At 38.1% G+C, this 17,649-nt stretch overlaps 2 protein-coding genes across 7 annotated transcripts; one reads left to right on the top strand and one right to left on the bottom strand.

The window, feature by feature from the left end:
• Window positions 1-3,688: 3,688 nt before the first annotated feature.
• Window positions 3,689-15,978, bottom strand: LOC111323292 (uncharacterized). 6 transcript variants are annotated; one of them, XM_088736098.1, is made up of 9 exons: window positions 15,589-15,978; window positions 14,754-14,862; window positions 13,937-13,996; window positions 13,186-13,245; window positions 12,429-12,500; window positions 11,088-11,249; window positions 10,191-10,275; window positions 9,215-9,442; window positions 3,689-4,610 (listed from the first exon to the last, which is right to left on the bottom strand). In XM_088736098.1, exons 1-9 carry the CDS (start codon window positions 15,747-15,749, stop codon window positions 4,516-4,518), a joined length of 1,032 nt encoding a protein of 343 aa, XP_088592224.1. In that variant the 5' UTR covers window positions 15,750-15,978; the 3' UTR covers window positions 3,689-4,515. The 6 variants fall into 6 exon arrangements, 5 of the variants coding, with proteins under 5 accessions (XP_088592224.1, XP_088592223.1, XP_022782347.1 ...); XM_088736097.1 differs by having other exon boundaries at window positions 3,689-4,613; window positions 15,589-15,977; XM_022926612.2 differs by lacking the exons at window positions 12,429-12,500; window positions 13,186-13,245 and having other exon boundaries at window positions 3,689-4,613; window positions 15,589-15,816.
• A 409-nt stretch (window positions 15,979-16,387) lies between these two features.
• On the top strand, window positions 16,388-17,600 carry LOC111323322 (myosin regulatory light polypeptide 9). Its single transcript, XM_022926644.2, has 2 exons — window positions 16,388-16,919; window positions 17,354-17,600. The coding sequence occupies exons 1-2, from the start codon at window positions 16,476-16,478 to the stop codon at window positions 17,480-17,482; spliced, it is 573 nt and encodes a 190-aa protein (XP_022782379.1). The 5' UTR covers window positions 16,388-16,475; the 3' UTR covers window positions 17,483-17,600.
• Window positions 17,601-17,649: the final 49 nt, after the last annotated feature.

Genomic DNA, 17,649 nt, shown 5'->3' on the forward strand with positions numbered 1-17,649 from the left:
CATGAATTTTTTTAATAAGAATTTTCAATTATCTATGTCATTAATCAGAATAAGAATAAAGTTTGTTTGTTTGTTTGTTGTTTGTTTGTTAGAACTGTTCTCAGATCACAATAACAATCGGCTGACGTCTTTTCTTTACAGATAGCCTTATTTCCTTAAAAAAAAAGTTACGTTAAAGAACGTTTCTTTTCCAGCCATGTCCATATTTGATCTTGTGAAGTTGATGCTAGTTTGGATACTGTTCCTCGTTCATTCTCAGAAGTGACTAACAACGAATATTTCCTTAATCTACCTAGCGCTAAAATAGCGCGGTAATCTACGAAAGGCATACCAAACCAAAGAAACTCGGGTAGTTTTTTTTCTAATGTATTAAGCTCCATGACCCGAAAACATACCGAACTTGTATGGAAGCATTTTTACTTTCAAGCAAATGTTCCTTCGACTAAAGTTTTACCTTTCTTAACAGAATTCCTTCCTTCTAGCTCTACCAGACGAAAATGGAAAATTTCGCGTCGGTCTTTGTATTGGCGGTTTCCCTCGTGTTGGTAACAGGTACGAAAAACTTTCCCCTGTCAGAAGCCTCTCGGAAAAAAAGAAGAAAAAAAAAAAAAAAAGGAAGCTTGTTGAGAATTTTCGAAAATAGATGTTCGGATTTGTGACAAAAAGAAATTATATACAATTAGGAATTACATAAATCTTAACCCTTTCTCTCCCAAGATCTCTTTGATAATTCTGCTTACTGTCTGCCATACAATTCTTATGATGTTAGTTTGGAGAACTTGGTATTGGACTAACTGATGATCCCCTGATTTTCTTTTTTTCCTTATTCTCATTACTTGTCTGCTTGATATTCTATTGATGTTGTAAGGAGAAATTCTGCCGTCTTGGTCAACCATGGTTTAAGGGTGAATTCGTACCTGCGGATTAAAATCAGCGAAAGCAATGATCCTCTCAGGCGAGCTACAATTAATAAAATGCAGAGAAAAGGCTAAAACAATTCAGTCATCGACAGGATTCGAACTCGTGACTGCCAGATACTAGAGAGACTTCGCGCTGCGTTTACATGAAACGCGAACGGCACGAGTGACCTTGTTTTTCCCGCCATTTTTTCACGTTTGCCAGTTGCGCTTTGCCGTTTCTACGTGAAAGTAAACTGTTTCGCGTTTGCCGTGTTCGTAAGATTTTCTCCACTTTTTCTCTCACAGAGTAGAAGTTAATTGCTGGAAAAAGGGCATCAGAACTACTTCTTGTAAGTCATACAAGAGCGCCTTCAATGACATGCGCAAGGTTCGCGCTATTTTAGGCGAAACGTTAAAGGGCAAGCTGACGTTTGCCGTTTCACGTAAACGTTGAGCTAAATCTCTCCAGTAATTGAGCCCTGCTATCAACTCAACTACAAAGCTACACGTTGCAATCAATTAACTTATAAGCGAATAATATTTATCAATGATCTATTAATGATCAATTTATTTCTAGCCAATGTCGACTCATGAAACTGTGAAACCTCATTTGAACCGGCGAGTTGTTACAAAGATCGCCTGCTTCAAAACCGAATCTTGTGATCATTCTTAACTATCGTAGAATTTTTACTATCGTACAGTGGTCACTATGCATAACTTGTGTGTGCATGAAGCACGCCCACATAAAAATCGGACGATTTTCTTTCTCACCGCCAGAAAGAAAATCGTTGTTTCTCGCAAAGAAGCACGTGTACCAATTTACTCGTTTTCCTAATTAGCATACCACACAACGACACTTGGTGCATAATAGTAAAAGGCGATCAGCCAAAATGTTCATGTGGCTAGCATTAGTATACAAAATCATACCTGAACAGGTATGGGACCCTCCCTCTTTTTCATCCCCCACTTTGGTACTAGAAAGTTTGATTATAGTATTAGCGCAGGTTCTATTTCAAGGAAATAGTCTCAACCGAGAATACAATTATTCCATCATAGGAATCGCCAAATTTAAACTCTTGTATACCGCGAAGCCCTCTATGGGAAAATTGGTATGTTCAAACAAAACCCTTTTATCGACATAATTTTATAATCTTGTAATCAGAGATCTCTTTCAACAGACATGTGCGACATCCGTATTGAAAAACTTGGTTGCTACAGAGTGAGATTCCAAAATCAACCCTTCCTACTCAAGTGCGTCCTTAACGACCGAGACCCGCAGGCACAAAAGACCTGGAGCGGGATAACCATAGACTGGTCTAACTGGCATAAGCATTTGCCAGAATTTGTTTACCGCTATGCTCAAAGAATTACGCGAAATGGATACGTATGGAAGATCTTTGGCATCAGGAACTGGGGTTGGTAGTCAGTTTTGGAATTTCTTCTGCCTTGGTTTCGTCTAATTTCCCTTTTTTGTTCTCAGGAAAGTGCAGTTCCTCTTGAACTCAGGGACCAGTACGACACCCTTCTCATTAACGTCAAGGTCACCTCAAGGCCACGCGGAATTGTGGAATTAGCACATCTGACCGTAGTTAAACAATCTAGAGAAACATCTAAGGTTCACGTTTTTCATTAAATTCAAAGCTTATTTCTACGGTGGCCCACAGGGGCAGTACAAAAATATTTTTCTCAGGACAAAAATATTTTTCCCAGTACAAAAATGTTTTTCCAGTACAAAAATATTGATCCCAGTACAAAACTATTTTTCCCAGTACAAAAATGTTTTTCCCAGTACAAAAATATTCTTCTCAGTACAAAACTATTGATCCCAGTACAAAACTATTTATCCCAGTACAAAAATATTGATCCCAGTACAAAACTATTTATCCCAGTACAAAATATTTTTCCAGTACAAGTGGGGAATGGGAACTAATCTCCCAGAGGTTATTGCCAGCTTCCTTGGAGCACATGTAAATATGGCGGCATCTTTGGCGGCTTGCCTTTGTTTTTGCCATTGCTGTAGCTTCAAAATCGTGGATCCAGCTTACAAGAATTGCCCGAAATGTGGCACAGAGGTTTTCCTTGTAGCATCACCCGCAAAGTCTACAAGCAACACCACTGAACCGCCGGATTCGCCGAAGACGAGGAAATTTTCTTTGCCAAGTTTTAAGTCGTACAAAGCTAAAAAGGGTCCGAGAGAAGCTCGTTTTTTCGAGCAAAATCAACAAACAAGACAAAGAAAAGCAAACTAGAGCCAGAAAAAGTAGTCACATTTACTGTCGGGATAATGACAAGTAAAGAGACTGGAAAAATACTTTTGTACTGAAAAAATATTTTTGTACTGGGATAAATATTTTTGTACAGGGATAAATATTTCTGTACTGAGATAAATATTTCTGTCCTGGGATAAATATTTCTGTACCGGGATAAATATTTTTGTGCTGAAATTAATATTTTTGTACTGAAATATATATTTTTGTACTGTGATAAATATTTTTGTACTGCCCCTGTGGGCCACCGTATATTTCTTATCCTGGAACTAATTTTCTTTCGCACAGGAGAATGCTGGAGCGGGAATACTACATCCGACACCCTTCTTCTTCAGATGGTGGCCACCGTAGGCGAATGCAAGAACCAATGTTTCGAAGATTGTCAACACGATGATCCATTTTGTACAGGAAAAGATAACTCCAATTCTGTTTATGCAACTGGTAATGGCTAATGTTATGTAGATCTACAGTTTAGTGGCTCTACATTTGTTTAGATAAAAGCCATGCATGTGGGAAAAGACAGCTACTAATTTATACTTTTATTTCACTTTTTTTCGTTGTCCTGAGTGCTAAAGCTGTTTACCATCTGAACAAGGTATACTGAGTTTTCCAAAATCAAATTGATTGGCAGAAAAAAGAACCCATGACATAAAACCGATTAGAAAATGATAGGTATAATCCATGCATAGGGAGTGTGCGACTTTATTCCGCCATATTCAGTTCTTAACATATTTTATTTCTTTACAGTTGAAACTCAAATGAGGCGGGAAGCGGATAGGGTCAAATCATGGACTCCGTAAATACTGCACTTGTCAACAGAGAACTAGGAGGCTTTAGCTCACACAAGCGTAATTATTATTGATGATCATGTTGGGTATTGGAAGTCTTATTCAGTTCAGAGACCACTGGAGCGTCAATTGTGATTCACTTTTCAGTCCCAACATCTAAAGTATGCTGAATTAAAAGGGTTGAATAGTAGAGTCTAACAAGTTTGACGCGTTGCTTCTTACAGCTGGCAGTCTGTAAAATCGAAAAGCCTTTAATCCACCTACATATATCCTACACTTATGTTCTTTGACTGCTAGGTCTTGACATGAGATGGGTATTCATGGGTATTATGACTCTTCCAAAGTTCAATCCCGACTTAGTGCGAGTGGTGCTTTTATAACCTTTTGGACATTCACTACATACACCACTTTGCACCCCTCCGTTTCCTGGCTACTGCCCCTTTTGACTAGCAAATGTTTCGTTTCATTGTGCTAATATTTCATTCAACTACCCTTTCTCGCTCACACTCCCAAAACCCCACCTCCATCGCCACATACACACACATACACCTCAAACTGCTGCTACTTTTGGGGACGTCGTTCCTCTCTAGAAAAAATTCCTCCTATTCCAAAAGCAACACTGAATCCATTCCAAGAACTTGGCCAGTTTTCCCCATCTTCTAGGGAGGTAAGTGGAAAAAATGTTTTCATCAGATTAATGTGCGGAGAAGACTGAGATATAGAATTTTTTCAGAAATGCAAGTGAGGAGAAACTAAAAGATGTGGAGACGAGTCGATTTTGGTCAGACAGATCGATCGATATTCAAACGCAAAGACAGATAAAACTCATGAAATTTCTTTACGTTTTAAATTAGCAGTACGAATTGCGCAGTTTACAGACAAGAATCTCAACTTTAATCTGCATAATTTTGCTCTGGATATCCAGTTTTAGAAAGGCAACACAGAAGACGTTTGCAGACTGTTTTGCCTACTTTGTATCTTCTTTCTGATCTGCTTTCTACATGTCAGTAATTTACCTTATCATATTTGAATTTTTCTATTTCCCTTCCCACGCATCGCGACTTCCATATTTCTATCTCCCACTAAAGTCCTCCCATTGCATGCTGGGCATCTCTTCTAAGAGCTGATCTTAAGCAGAAGTCACCAATTAATTTTTGAATCTTGTCATGATTTGTCCTACGTCCATGAATATGCCCATACAGTGTGTTTTCGTCGGACATCGCCTTTCGAGATGACTATCACTCCGATCTTGGAGGTATCTAATCTACATATTTTTTAAGTCTCATAAAATGAAAGACGTTGATGGAATTATCTCTTCTGTAATTATTACAGGATAACCTGAAATGAGTTTGGTTTAAATAAATTAAGGAGCCAAAGGACGACCTCGTAACTCAAAAGTATGAACCATTGCCCTCTTCAAAAGGAAAATTAATACGAGCGATATTTTGGATCATGATACAAAGAAAACATTCTAACTGACAGTATCATTGCATACAGCAGATGTTCGACAACGATAGTTGACGAAAAAAAAGAAACAATGATTCTGTGTTAACGCGAGGAAAGAGCATTTACTTAGCATAAACCAAGGATACACCCAAAAGAGTTACGCACTGACTCTCGAAGATCACACTGCGAAATTTTAAAACTTTCTGTTTTCATCTTTTCTTTTCGCTCTTTTTTCCCCGACAGTCAATTGATTAAGTATCACCGAATAGGTGCCACATATGGGTAACGTAACAGTCTCTGCAACATCTCCTTTAGAAACAGTTCGCAGGAAGGGACAGCATATTCCTTTTGCACGTTTATTTTCTCCTTAGTCGTTCAACCAAAGTTTTGTTTTACAACAAAATTATCACTTCTAATTTTTAGGGCGCAAAGAAGGCAATAGTTCAGCTGTTTCAAGAGTTCAAACGCAGATCAGAAAAGTACACAAAGATGCCAAATTTGACGAGAAAAAAAGGTCAAAAAAGCAACCCTAAAATTAGTTTGACAAGTTATCAATACGCGATTCGCCCCCGACGTAAACTTTCACAGTACAAAAGAAAATTAACATTTCTTTATCTCTATGATAAGATGCATGCTGCACCCTTACTATTACAGACATGGACGTGGGAGACAACAAAGGGATATAAGTAGAATGAAACAATGAGCACAGTTTTTAGCTATCCTCCATTGTTTTCATTTTTGTTAAGTTTAATCACCTAGCGCCTATGTTTTAACTAAAGCGCGATTACGTTACCTACTAAAATCTCCTTTGCAAGAGAAAGAAAAGTGACCTAATATAGCCCTAATACCTTTCAAATCAAACGTTCAACTCTATACTCAACAAGTACAACACAACACTATAGTGCTTTTGACAAAACAGAAGATGAACAAACTTGCTTTTTTTTCATCGAGTATTTGCAGAGGTCGTATTCTTCGTTTCTTAGAAGACATCGCCTCTCTCTTCGTGCAACTTCATATGTTTCCTTAGTGACATAACCTCACTGTAGCGCTTCTTACACTCTTTCAATCGACACAAGTAAGGTCTATCTGAGGCATGCACATGCGAGTGCTTTTTCCTGTCGCTTGAGTTGCCAAAACGGCGTCCACAGTCGGGAAAAGTGCACAGAAATGGCTTTTCCCCAGTATGTGTCCTCGTGTGTATTTTCAGATTCTCCGCCCGTGAGAATCGCCTACCGCATCCGAGATACACGCACAGAAAAGGCTTCTCTCCAGTGTGAACCCGTAGATGGTTCACTAGCCTGTAGCGTTCCTTGAATGGTAGCCCGTTCCTGGGACAGTCCTTCCAACGGCATATATATCGGAGGGAAGTGCTGTTGTAAACATGAAGCTCAGTGACGTGGCCTACCAAGTGGTCTATGGTGCCGAACACTTGATTGCACACAGAACTATGTTCTCTCTCGTCATTCTGAATTACCCAGCAGCACTTTAGTGGGCTATGAGCCGCAGGCAGAGCCAGGCTATAGGTGATGGGTGGATCCCTAGCAATTCCAAACCCTGGCGGTGCATCGTAGCTTGAAGCAAAACTCTGAGCATTCAAGTTGCCTACACTGTGGTCTTTTCTGGGAAAGGTTAGTTGGGCACCGTGTAAGTCTTGATGGGAGTTATCCCAAGCTTGAGGAGGCATTCCATGCTGGACCGTAGATGATAATGTACTGCCTGTGAAGATGGCTCCTTCATAGCAAGATCTTGGCATAATATTGCTGTCCAACTCGCTAGAATCTCTTTGCGGCACGGTGTGAATAACTTGGTCACTGTCTCTCAGAGCCGAAGCGTGAGGTGAACTTTTGAAAAAGCCGTGGGGCGGTGCCCCACGGAAGCCTAAGGTGCACGAAGTCGGCGGCATAGTAGATCCGACCATGTACGAGTCTGGGGGCTGCAGAAAGTCGAAACAAGCCAGCGCTGGAAGTTGGGTGAAGGGCACACGAAAGCCGGCCATTTTACAAGCCTCTCGACGAAGTTAAGTGAAACTTTACGAATGGAGTTCAATTATGTGAGTGTTTCGGGTGAACAAAACAAGCTCTAATTATGTTATATCACACTAACCGGCCAAGCAGGCCGTTGATTTTTATCTTTAATTCGCACATCTTGATAATTGTTCACTAGTTTAATATATCAATCACTGAACATTTATAGTATTGTTATGATAATATGCGGCTACTTTCTTTATGGCTTATCTGATGAAAAAATGACGACGATCATATTTCAACACCTTTCTTTCAATCAGGTAGTTCAGGCAACGTATTGATCTGTCTCCAAGCACGAGTACAAAGGTCGCAAGGCTAATAAAACCGGCTTCAATCAGCGTCTCCAAAATAGAAGAGAAAAACCATGAAAAGAGACAGAATGATCTATTTGTCAACATGGAATCCTATCCTTAATAATGGAAAGACGAACTTACATACAATTGACACTAACAAAGGAAGTTTTCCATTTGAATTATGTCAAAATTACCCAAGAAGTTTGAAATGGCATGCCCACAGATCATTTTATAATTTTATTCTAAACATTAACAGATCGCCTGAATACCGCCCACGCTAAAGACATCTTATAACAGAAAAGGTAACAGAAAGTTAGTTCATCGAACAACAACACGACATTTTCATAACTGCATAAGGTGTCAGTCATCAGGAAAAAAATTGAGTGTAAGTTTTTTGTTTTAGTTTTTGTTTTTGTTCAGCCTTAAAATAACGGTGACATGATCAGCGACCATGGATAGAAAAACTATACTCGTTATCATTTTCGTTTGAAATTGGGAGCTTTTCAGTTTTTTTCGCTGGATGTCAAATTACTTGTTAAATTATACTTCATACATGATCGCCAAGTCGACAAAGCTTTTAAGCAGAAAATGTTTCCAAAAGACCAACTTTATCTCAATTCGATAAACAAAGGAATGGCTTTGGTTTAAATGGTGACCTTTAATAACCAGACAAGTTTCGACACTTCTTATAAAAATGTCTTCTGATAGCAAAAACAAAAACACCTAAAAATTAAACTCAACTGTGAAAGGTATTAAATACACATCAAATTTTTAAGTCACTTTAAAAGCTTTTAATTTCCTTTTCACGTAATTATGGCTTGACGATAGGCACGTCGTATGATGTTTTCCTAATTAAGAAAAATAAAAAGGACGAGCGAAAACCTAAACCTGTTGAGGTTAACATAAACAAGGGGAACATAATACGTAAATTGACCCTGTTATTAATACAAAATGTCACATTGTTCGCTTTGAAACCAAAGAAACCTGTTTATTATTTTTAAACAACGTACAGTTGGAATTCAACATGAAAATTCGCACGTCCATTTAAAGCTATGACCTTTTTTCAAGTTTCAGTGCGGCACATCCATCCTTACTACCCAAAGAAACCAACTTATGAAAGCAAAATCGACGCAAAATTGATAAAAACAACCAAGAATATCAAGATGTTTGTTCTTCTAAAAAGTAAAAATATATTAATGTTTGGAAAGAAATAACTATTTACACCCAGCCATGTTTACCTCGGCGTCTTAATTGCCAATAGCTTTCTACACTTTATGTATTCTGTTGTTTCGCTTAAGGTTGGATATCCCAACGAAAATGCGTATATCAGTTGTTTATTACATGGCAAAGTAGGCATATCTATAAAACTGAACCTTGTTTAACTACCAGGTGTTTCAATAGGGAAAATTTCGGATGATCTTGCAACAGAATTTACTTTTATTAGCACCAAAATGCAAATTTATGGGGCTTTAACTTTTTCCGCCAATATTTCCGTACCTTTACCTTCCAGAACACCCAAAGCACAAACAGAATATGCATCAGATCCCGACATTATATTCAAGACAAATACTCGCGTATTTCCTCCAGAGATATGAATGATATTTGAAGCTGTCTGGAGCTTGCCGCGAACACCACCTGTGACGTCATGTTCAAGGCTTGATGTAGTTATGGCATTGGAAAATCCCCCATTGGATTTAACAAACACGTTTCTGAGTAACAACGCATCTAGAGATGGGATAGTAAAGGTGTTCGGGTGAAAAAAGGTGAAACGAATGGGAAGAAACTCCACAATGATCAGGGGAGTCGTAAAAAGTTTGTAGTAACCCTTCAACACAAGCCTGAGTGGCTTCTAATATAAAGGTCATGACCGAAGAAAAAAGGAAATAGTCAACAAGTAGAAAAAGCTTCTGATTTTCAAACAAAGCCTCCAGGTCAATACCATAAACATTGTAAAGAGAACAGAATAAGAAGAACATAAATACTAATGTTAGGTTGTAAAGGGTTCATTTTACTCGCTCATTACTTGCAATCCGTGTTGATCCTTGTCAACCTTGACCACCCTTATCCCTTTCTGGCTTAATATCGCCTTTCTGAAGTAAGTCTTTTGAAACAAAGTATTATTTCAATGTTTCTTTGTGCTAATTGAATTAAAAACATATCTCTGTGACGCTGAAAAAGAATCAGATTTTCCTGACTTGGCCGTTTAACTTGAAAACTTTTGAGTGACAGATCAACTTTTGTTTGTGCTGCGTTACGACATAGCACGTCGTACGCTGGAGATAAGAAGACTATACGGGAACAAGGAAATTTACTAAAATGACAAGCAATAAAAGGCACTAAGAGCGTTTTTCAGTATAAAGATAAGATAAAAGATAAAAATGAAGCTAATTACCACGGCAAATAAGAAGAAAGAAAACTCCGCAAGAGCGCAAAAGTGTGGCAAAGCGCAAGTTGCCTCGCAGCAACCGTTTACCTGGTTTTTCAGGAGGTTTATCATAAATCCCATCGACATCTGTCAAAAACACAACCCGTCTGGGTCCAAGCTCTCGCACCAGTTTCTAAAAGGCATAAGAAAGATGCTACACTTAGATCTATACATCACCCTAAAGCCAGCCGTAAACCCGTTTTCAACAAAACAAATACAGTGTTTCAGGCATAGAAATCTTATGGGAACGGGCTCTGTAGCAAAAAGTTCCCTCTTGTAAATGTCTCTTGATAAAACTTGATCATTGCAGGAGATTTGACGATTGAGGTCTTTTGATAAAACACCGCAGGCTGGGGTTTGCAGTCTGCTGTTTGGCGTGTTTACTCTTTCATGGTAAAATTTTGCTAAAAGAAATGAGGTCATCTTTGAACTAAAAGGCGTGAAATGAATGGTCAGATCTCTCCTGAGTTCACGTCAACATATGACACCTTAAAGGTACAAACAAGCAAGCAGTTACAGTGCAAGAAACTGCGACTAACCAAAACGCAACTGGTTTTAGTTTCGCATTTGCTGGTCAAGTGAGGTTGCGAAAAGTTTATGGGCTTATCACAGAAATTAGAAGAAAATAAAGCAATCCAATCCCAGATTAGTTTCTTCAGTCAGTTGAAAAGCGCTCGAAACTCATCATGAAGTAGACCACAAACACTCCTTTTTGGCAAAGTCCGTCGCGTTGACAAAGAATCAACAAAAATTAACTTACTTTTATGAATATTAGTGCGCCGCACAGAATTCTAGGGCTGAGGCGCACAAAAAATTAGGATTACAGACTAAGGAGAGAGTTTGACCTCGCCTATGACCTTTTTGTTGCTCGCGCGACGAACTTCGCCGAAAAAGAGGGACTTGTTGTGGTCTAATCGTGACCCAGTTCCTTTCACTGAGATACACCTCAATGATTTTGTCTCCACTCAGAATAGCACATCCTTGTGCATCATCCAATACACAGTCACCATGGAGAACTGGTACAAAACCCGCTTGCAAAAGTTCTATGATTGGACTCAACGTTACTCTGTTGACATGGCCTTTTCTTGTTACCCATGATCCACACGGCTTCAAACATGCAAAGAGAAGAGGAAAAAAGCTATGAATTATGATTCTAACTGAAATTCCAGCAGTTTCAATAACTTAAGGCCACATACATTTTTCAGTTGTTGCCAGGTCTACATGTATTTAGGAGTATTCATAGTACCCTCTAGGGACCAGAATAACCAAGGTGGTATCAATTGGGATGTTAAAGGGGTAGTGTGTTCCAGAAACAATATAAGATTATTTCTGCAGTTAAAAAGTAAAATATAAATGAACTTTCCATGTGCAGCTGGAGATTACCAAAAGGTAAACTGTCCGTTTAAAAATTTATGATGGAAGTTCTTTGAGTCATGGATGAAAATTGCGTCACCGAATAGACTATTTTCAACTCAACCTTTTGACCCCTGAGAATGACTCAGCATCAAATTTCTAAGGTCGAGAGAATAAACAAAATTATCAAACTAAAGAAGCTCTTGATTGCATAACAAATTCTCCTTGTCAGCACCTTAGGAAATGTTTAGAGAACAGTATGAAGAATATTCATACTGATGTTAGGGTGTAAAGAGTTATTAATAGCATTGTTGAGAGTAAATAAACAAACTTAGGAAACTGAATAAATATACTCCTTCAGTGTCCTTTACTTAATATGTCTTCTCATTTCCACAAATAAGCACAATTGAAAAAAAAAAAAAACATCAAATGAGAGTTATTATAACCAAGACCAGTCAGTCAGTCAATTTTTTTGACAAATCCTGGTAAATATTTTTTATCATTTCATACTGTGTAAGAAAATTTTTCTTTACAGAATCAGAAGTTTTGGTTCTTCTAAGGCAGATTATTTAACCAAAGAGATTCCTGACAGGAGACAATCAAGATGCTCTGTACTGCAAAATATTACAGTGTAAGTCTGCCTAGATTAATAGCATTCAATCAGCATTTAACTTTGATCTCTTATGACTGTTTGTAGATTAAAGTCACTAAACCACAAAATTACAGCTCAACATAATATCAGGATTTGCACTTGAAAATACTTTAATAGCTACAGGAATAAATGAGTTACACCCAACCTTGTTGCGCTATTATCTCACCATTTAGTATAAACATGTTGTATTTTACTCTTGTACGAAAACATGTATTGAATAAACCTTTATTATTATTATCATTATTATTATTAATAATAATAATGCATCAAGATCACCACACTCCAGATGAAGCAGATAACAATGCTGCGAAGTCCCAGGCAATTAGGTAAGAAACGTGAGGCCCTGAAAGAATCTGAAGTGAGGGTAAAGAACATGTTAACACCAAACTCGTTCAAAGTGAAAGAACAAACATCAGAAAGAGGTGCCTCCAGTTGGCTCACTGTCATCCCGTTAAAAGATCAAGGATACGATCTCAATAAAGGAGAATTTAAAGATGCCCTTAAGCTGAGATATAATTGGGAATTCTCTGACATCCCAAACTGGTGCGTCTGTGGTGACATCTTTGACGTGGACCATGCGATGACCTGCAGAAATGGCGGATTTGTGATACAACGCCACAATGAGATCAGAGACCTGGAGGTGGCACTGCTTAGCACCGTATATAATGATGTGGAAATCGAGCCTCCCCTGCAGCAGATTACGGGAGAAATTTTGAATAATGGGGCCAATACTTCCCAAGTTGCTCGTCTTGATATTCTAGCCAGAGGTTTCTGGGAGCGACAGAAATCTGCATACTTTGATGTCCGGGTATTCCACCCTTATGCTGACTCCTATCGTGAGAAGACATCTGAGCAAGTCTTTAAACAGCATGAAAATGAGAAGAAACGAAAGTATGCCAGTAGAGTATTGGAAATAGAGCTAGGATCCTTTTCGCCCCTGATCTTTAGTACAACCGGAGGGACGGGCACTGAATGCAAAATTTACCATAAACGCTTAGCTGAACTCATATCCATTAAGAAATGTGAAACATACTCTACCACTATGTCCTGGATTAGAGCCAAAATCTCCTTTGCGCTCTTACAATGCGCCCTCTTTTGCTTAAGAGGTACAAGAAAGAAGAGAAGAACATTTGAGACATTTGATACAGATTTTTTAATTGACAATGCTAGGGCAAATATAGGCTAGACATTTTTAAAATTTGTTTTTACACTTTTTAGAGTAAGAGTGTCGTTTCCCTTCTCGTATACTTTTTTTAATGTAATTTACTTTTATAGGGATAATTTCAATGCACGTGTTATGAAATTCTTTCAATACAAACTAGTAGTTGCCTTCGCGATTTAAAAATGTAGGTCGTTTTTGTTATCAAAGTTAGTTTGGGTCTGATACGAGTCTGATCCTAGAGAACCGAATTATTATGATTATTATTGTTGTTGTCATCATCGTTACTAATGGAAGCATGTATCCAATAGCTTTTCTTAGATTTTTATCAGACATTTTAAGCCTTTTAACATGATTTTTGTAAATTTTTAGTGATTATGGCAAATAAAGGGTTATTATTATTATTATTATTATTATTATACTAAAAGAGCAATTCACCTCAGAGTTGGTGACTAGTGGTGGATATTTACCCCACTGCTTTGCAGCTCGCTAAATATTTTCCACTCTAGCTTCTTTTGCTCTGGCAAATAGCTGTTAATTACAAAATGTTTTTGTTCTCACTTAGAGACTGTCACATTTGAGACTTGAACAATTGAGCGAACTTGATGAGTATAGCTTAGCTGTACTTACTGAAATTCCCAAAGCAGGAATACCACTGTCAACTAACATTGCTGTGATAATATGTTGTAGCTATCAAAATGGAAAACAAAAACAAAAGAAGTATTATTCAAAAAGGAACAAATCATAAATAAAGCTCCTTTTCAAGGTATTTAGGAGCAGAGTATAGACTTAAGGACAACTTGTAGGAAATAAAGGGACTTCTCCTTTATTATATCACTGGCAGTACCTACGGGTAATATGACTAGCAAATCTTGTTTTCTAATTGGGTACACAAGCAGGCAAGATGGGCCCATCTTGCATGCTTGGTACAGCATACCAAGATCCTGAGCAAGAAAAACATTATGTTGGGCAGACTTACAAAGTTTGTGATGTTTGGACAATGATGGGGATATATCACAAAGAATGAAAAACAGTCAAAAAATATATATATAGATGACTCTTGTGGGTTTATTGTACTACAAACACAGTCAGCTTTCTTCCCAGCCAAAATGACCTGAAATCCTTTTACTATTTTATAAATCTTTTATTGACCAGACTTGCTCGGTCGAGATGGCTGAATATTAGCCTTGTTATTTTTCTGTGTTTTTGAAGAACTTTGACTTTGTCGCCGTCCATGAAGAGGCATAATAAGAGTGTGGCCAATATCCAGCCATCTTGACCTCATGCTTGGACAATAATGCATCTAGATATATTGATCAGTAAGTTGCTTAGAGTCACCCAAAGTCTCGAGTCCAACATTCAAAGTTTATTGCAAATTCATATAAAAAATGAAAATGAGATAAGTACAACATATCCTCTTCAGGCAAGGACAAACTTTTCATTGCACCTTGGTCACTGAGAGCCTGGTTTTAGCAAACCCAATCTTGCCCTTTGAAATGTCATTTGAGAATCCATGTGCTGTTCCATATTCATGAGCTTGAAAGTGTCCAAAAGATCTAGAATTCCAGAGAAAAATAAAGTAACATAACTACTAAGCAGCTGAGATCAACAACATTACTGATTTGAATTAAACAGATGACAAAATGGAATAATACATCTCATTCTTGCCATAATCTCCACTGGGCTTGCCTTTCTTATTCCCCCCTGCCCCCCCCCCCCCAACCTGCCCCCCTTCCTGCCCCTCTGCACCACAAGGCACACATTAGATAGTAGTTGGGTGTCCAAATTATGTAAGAACAGCACGTTGTTAACTTTATGTTAGGATGAGAGCTAGAAGTCAATCCATGCCCTTGTTACATCGAACTTCAACTCCCAAGATCAGTTCCGAATATTTCTGCCTTCCAACAGCTACTTATTTCACTGTAAATTTGTGACAAGAATTTGGAATATGTAAAAATAAAACCGCCTATCTGATAATTTTGTTTATTTCATCACCTATTTGCTGAGTAAAGAATCGAATTTTTGAGGAGAAGTTTAAACGAATTTCCTCTGTGAGTGAACGGATAAAACCCTCAGCAACAAGCTGTACGTAATTGATCCAGTAGCTCGCGTAACTAACCAAAATTAAACTCTACTTAAATGGCTGATTGCAGGTGTTACAGCAGAAGAAAGAAAGACGTTTAAATCCATCATCCCTCGCTGTCCTCTATTTTCACAGAGCTCTCTGAATATATTAATTTCTACAGCGCATGCAAGAACACATGCCTTGTAACTTTACGTACCCAGCGCCATGTATGACGATGCATTTTCCCGCGGGGATTCTTTTCACCAGCTCGGCTGCAGCTAAGATTGCCTCGCGTTTAACTGTTTCAAAAACATTTTTTTGCGTAACTGCAGATCCTCCAAGTTTTATGATGACTTCTACACCGCATTTGTCCGCCATAGGAATGAGCAAAATAACTGATTACGACAGGCGTCTTAGGTGTTCTCTCCAGTCCATCGCTTTCAGAAAGTTGGTACCAGCCCACTAAAGTTCCTCGGCCAAAAGTAAGAAATGATTTGAAAAAGAAGTAAAGTATTCAACAAGAAATAAACAAAATGAAATAAAACAAATGAGAGAAAAAGAATAATAATAAAAATAGATAAAAAATATGATTACAAAAACCTAATCGAACTTAAACATAATTAAAAATTTCAAAAAATATTTACTTTCTAACGATTTGCGTTGAGCTTAATTTATTAGTGTCTGTACTTATCTCAAAACAAAAAGCAACAATATCTTAAATCTCCGATTTACAATGTAACTATACGAGTTATTTCCCTGTTTTATGAGCAATGCATGATATACATAAGAGTTCAAGATGTACTTAAAATTAGTGAGTATCATTCGCTGGAGTGACACCTAGTTCAATTTGTCAGATGATATCAAATGTTTTTCAAAAGAAGTCAATCGGAATTTGCCTAATGCAATAAACGCTACATTTACGAGAACCAAGAGACATATGTGGTCTGTGGTTACAGAATTTCAAAGCCTTATCTTTCTTACCACGCACCGCGACTCTTAGAAAGGCAGATGTTCTTGCGCCAAATCGACCACACCACTTTTCCAATATTGACTTTGATTCTTTTCAATATTTAATTGCACGTGCTTGGTACTGTGCCAAAAGAAATGGATTTTGACCAAAGCAACATGTATCACAAAGAAGGCAGCAGAATTCTCCCACGGAGAAAATCCAAAAGAATAGTAGGCATCAGGCAACCGGCCACGGGACACATTAACAAAGAGCAACTGTCTCAGCTAAAAGAGGCATTCAATCTCATCGACCAAGATCGTGACGGCGTTATAAGCAAAGATGATCTACAGAAGATCTTAATTTCTCTTGGGCAGAAACCGACAGACAAGGAAGTCAGGGAGATGCTGAACGAGGTACAAGGAAATGTGGATTTTGCAAGATTTCTGTCCATGTTTGCTTCTAAGATGGGTTCTGCAGACCCCGAAGATCTGATCCGAAATGCCTTCACGTGCTTTGACGACGACTGCGATGGAGTCATAAATTTGGACGAGTTTAAGGAACTCTTGATGACGATGGGTCTGAGGCTTACAGAGCAACAGGTATCAAGGCCATTTCGTAAATTTGATCAGTGAATGAAATTAATGCTTTCGCTCAAATTAATGGGGCCTGTATGGGTTTTTTTATTTATGTACTTTGCCCGACCCCTCAACTGAATTCAGCAGACTCGTTCAGCGTCGAAAACATAGTGAGAGAAAAAGTCTAGATACATTTTGAAACTCGATCAACCCAATTCACGAAATGTTCTTGTTTCAGGTGAATCACATTCTCCAGATTGAAAAGAAAAAAAAAACACCCTACTTCTAGGTATACTGTCAAGTGCTATGGGGCTAAATAATATTTCAGAAGAAATATTATAGCGAATGATGTATCCATAAATGAAAGAAGCGGTAAATTTTTAAAACTGGCCTTCCCCTAACCTAGTTCAGATCATTTTTCTATCATTTTTGCCTCATTTTCTTTCCAATCTTTGTAGGTTGATGAAGTTTTCCTTCAAGGAGCTCTGACTGATGACGACGGGCGATTCAACTGCGAAGACATCGTGCGATTGTTAAAATACGGAGAGGGCTTAAGTGAGAAGGGGAACAACGATGTTTCCTTCTGAACATGTGCATGGCAATGTGTGTTCTACGATATGTCCAACTGAATCGTTTCCAAGAAACGCATACGACCTAAGGATGATCATAACATTAAAAGAAAAAACTTGGCGTTTTGCCTAAAAATCACTTCTCTTTTTATTCAATGACCTTAGAGATTTATTCAACCCTTCTA

The sequence above is a fragment of the Stylophora pistillata genome, chromosome 10 (genome assembly GCF_964205215.1).
Source record: "Stylophora pistillata chromosome 10, jaStyPist1.2, whole genome shotgun sequence".
Lineage (NCBI taxonomy): Eukaryota > Metazoa > Cnidaria > Anthozoa > Scleractinia > Pocilloporidae > Stylophora > Stylophora pistillata.

Excerpts from the sequence above, each read along its gene's own strand:
- LOC111323292 (XM_088736097.1), bottom strand. The coding sequence starts at position 15,749 with ATGGCGGACAAATGCGGTGTAGAAGTCATCATAAAACTTGGAGGATCT. Across the intron at positions 10,276-11,087 it reads GTGGAGACAAAATCATTGAG|AAACTGGTGCGAGAGCTTGG; the intron begins GTGTATCTCAGT and ends TATGCCTTTTAG. Across the intron at positions 4,614-9,214 it reads GGGTGTTCTGGAAGGTAAAG|AAGATGGGGAAAACTGGCCA; the intron begins GTACGGAAATAT and ends TTACCTCCCTAG.
- LOC111323322 (XM_022926644.2), top strand. The coding sequence starts at position 16,476 with ATGGATTTTGACCAAAGCAACATGTATCACAAAGAAGGCAGCAGAATT. Across the intron at positions 16,920-17,353 it reads TGAGGCTTACAGAGCAACAG|GTTGATGAAGTTTTCCTTCA; the intron begins GTATCAAGGCCA and ends CAATCTTTGTAG.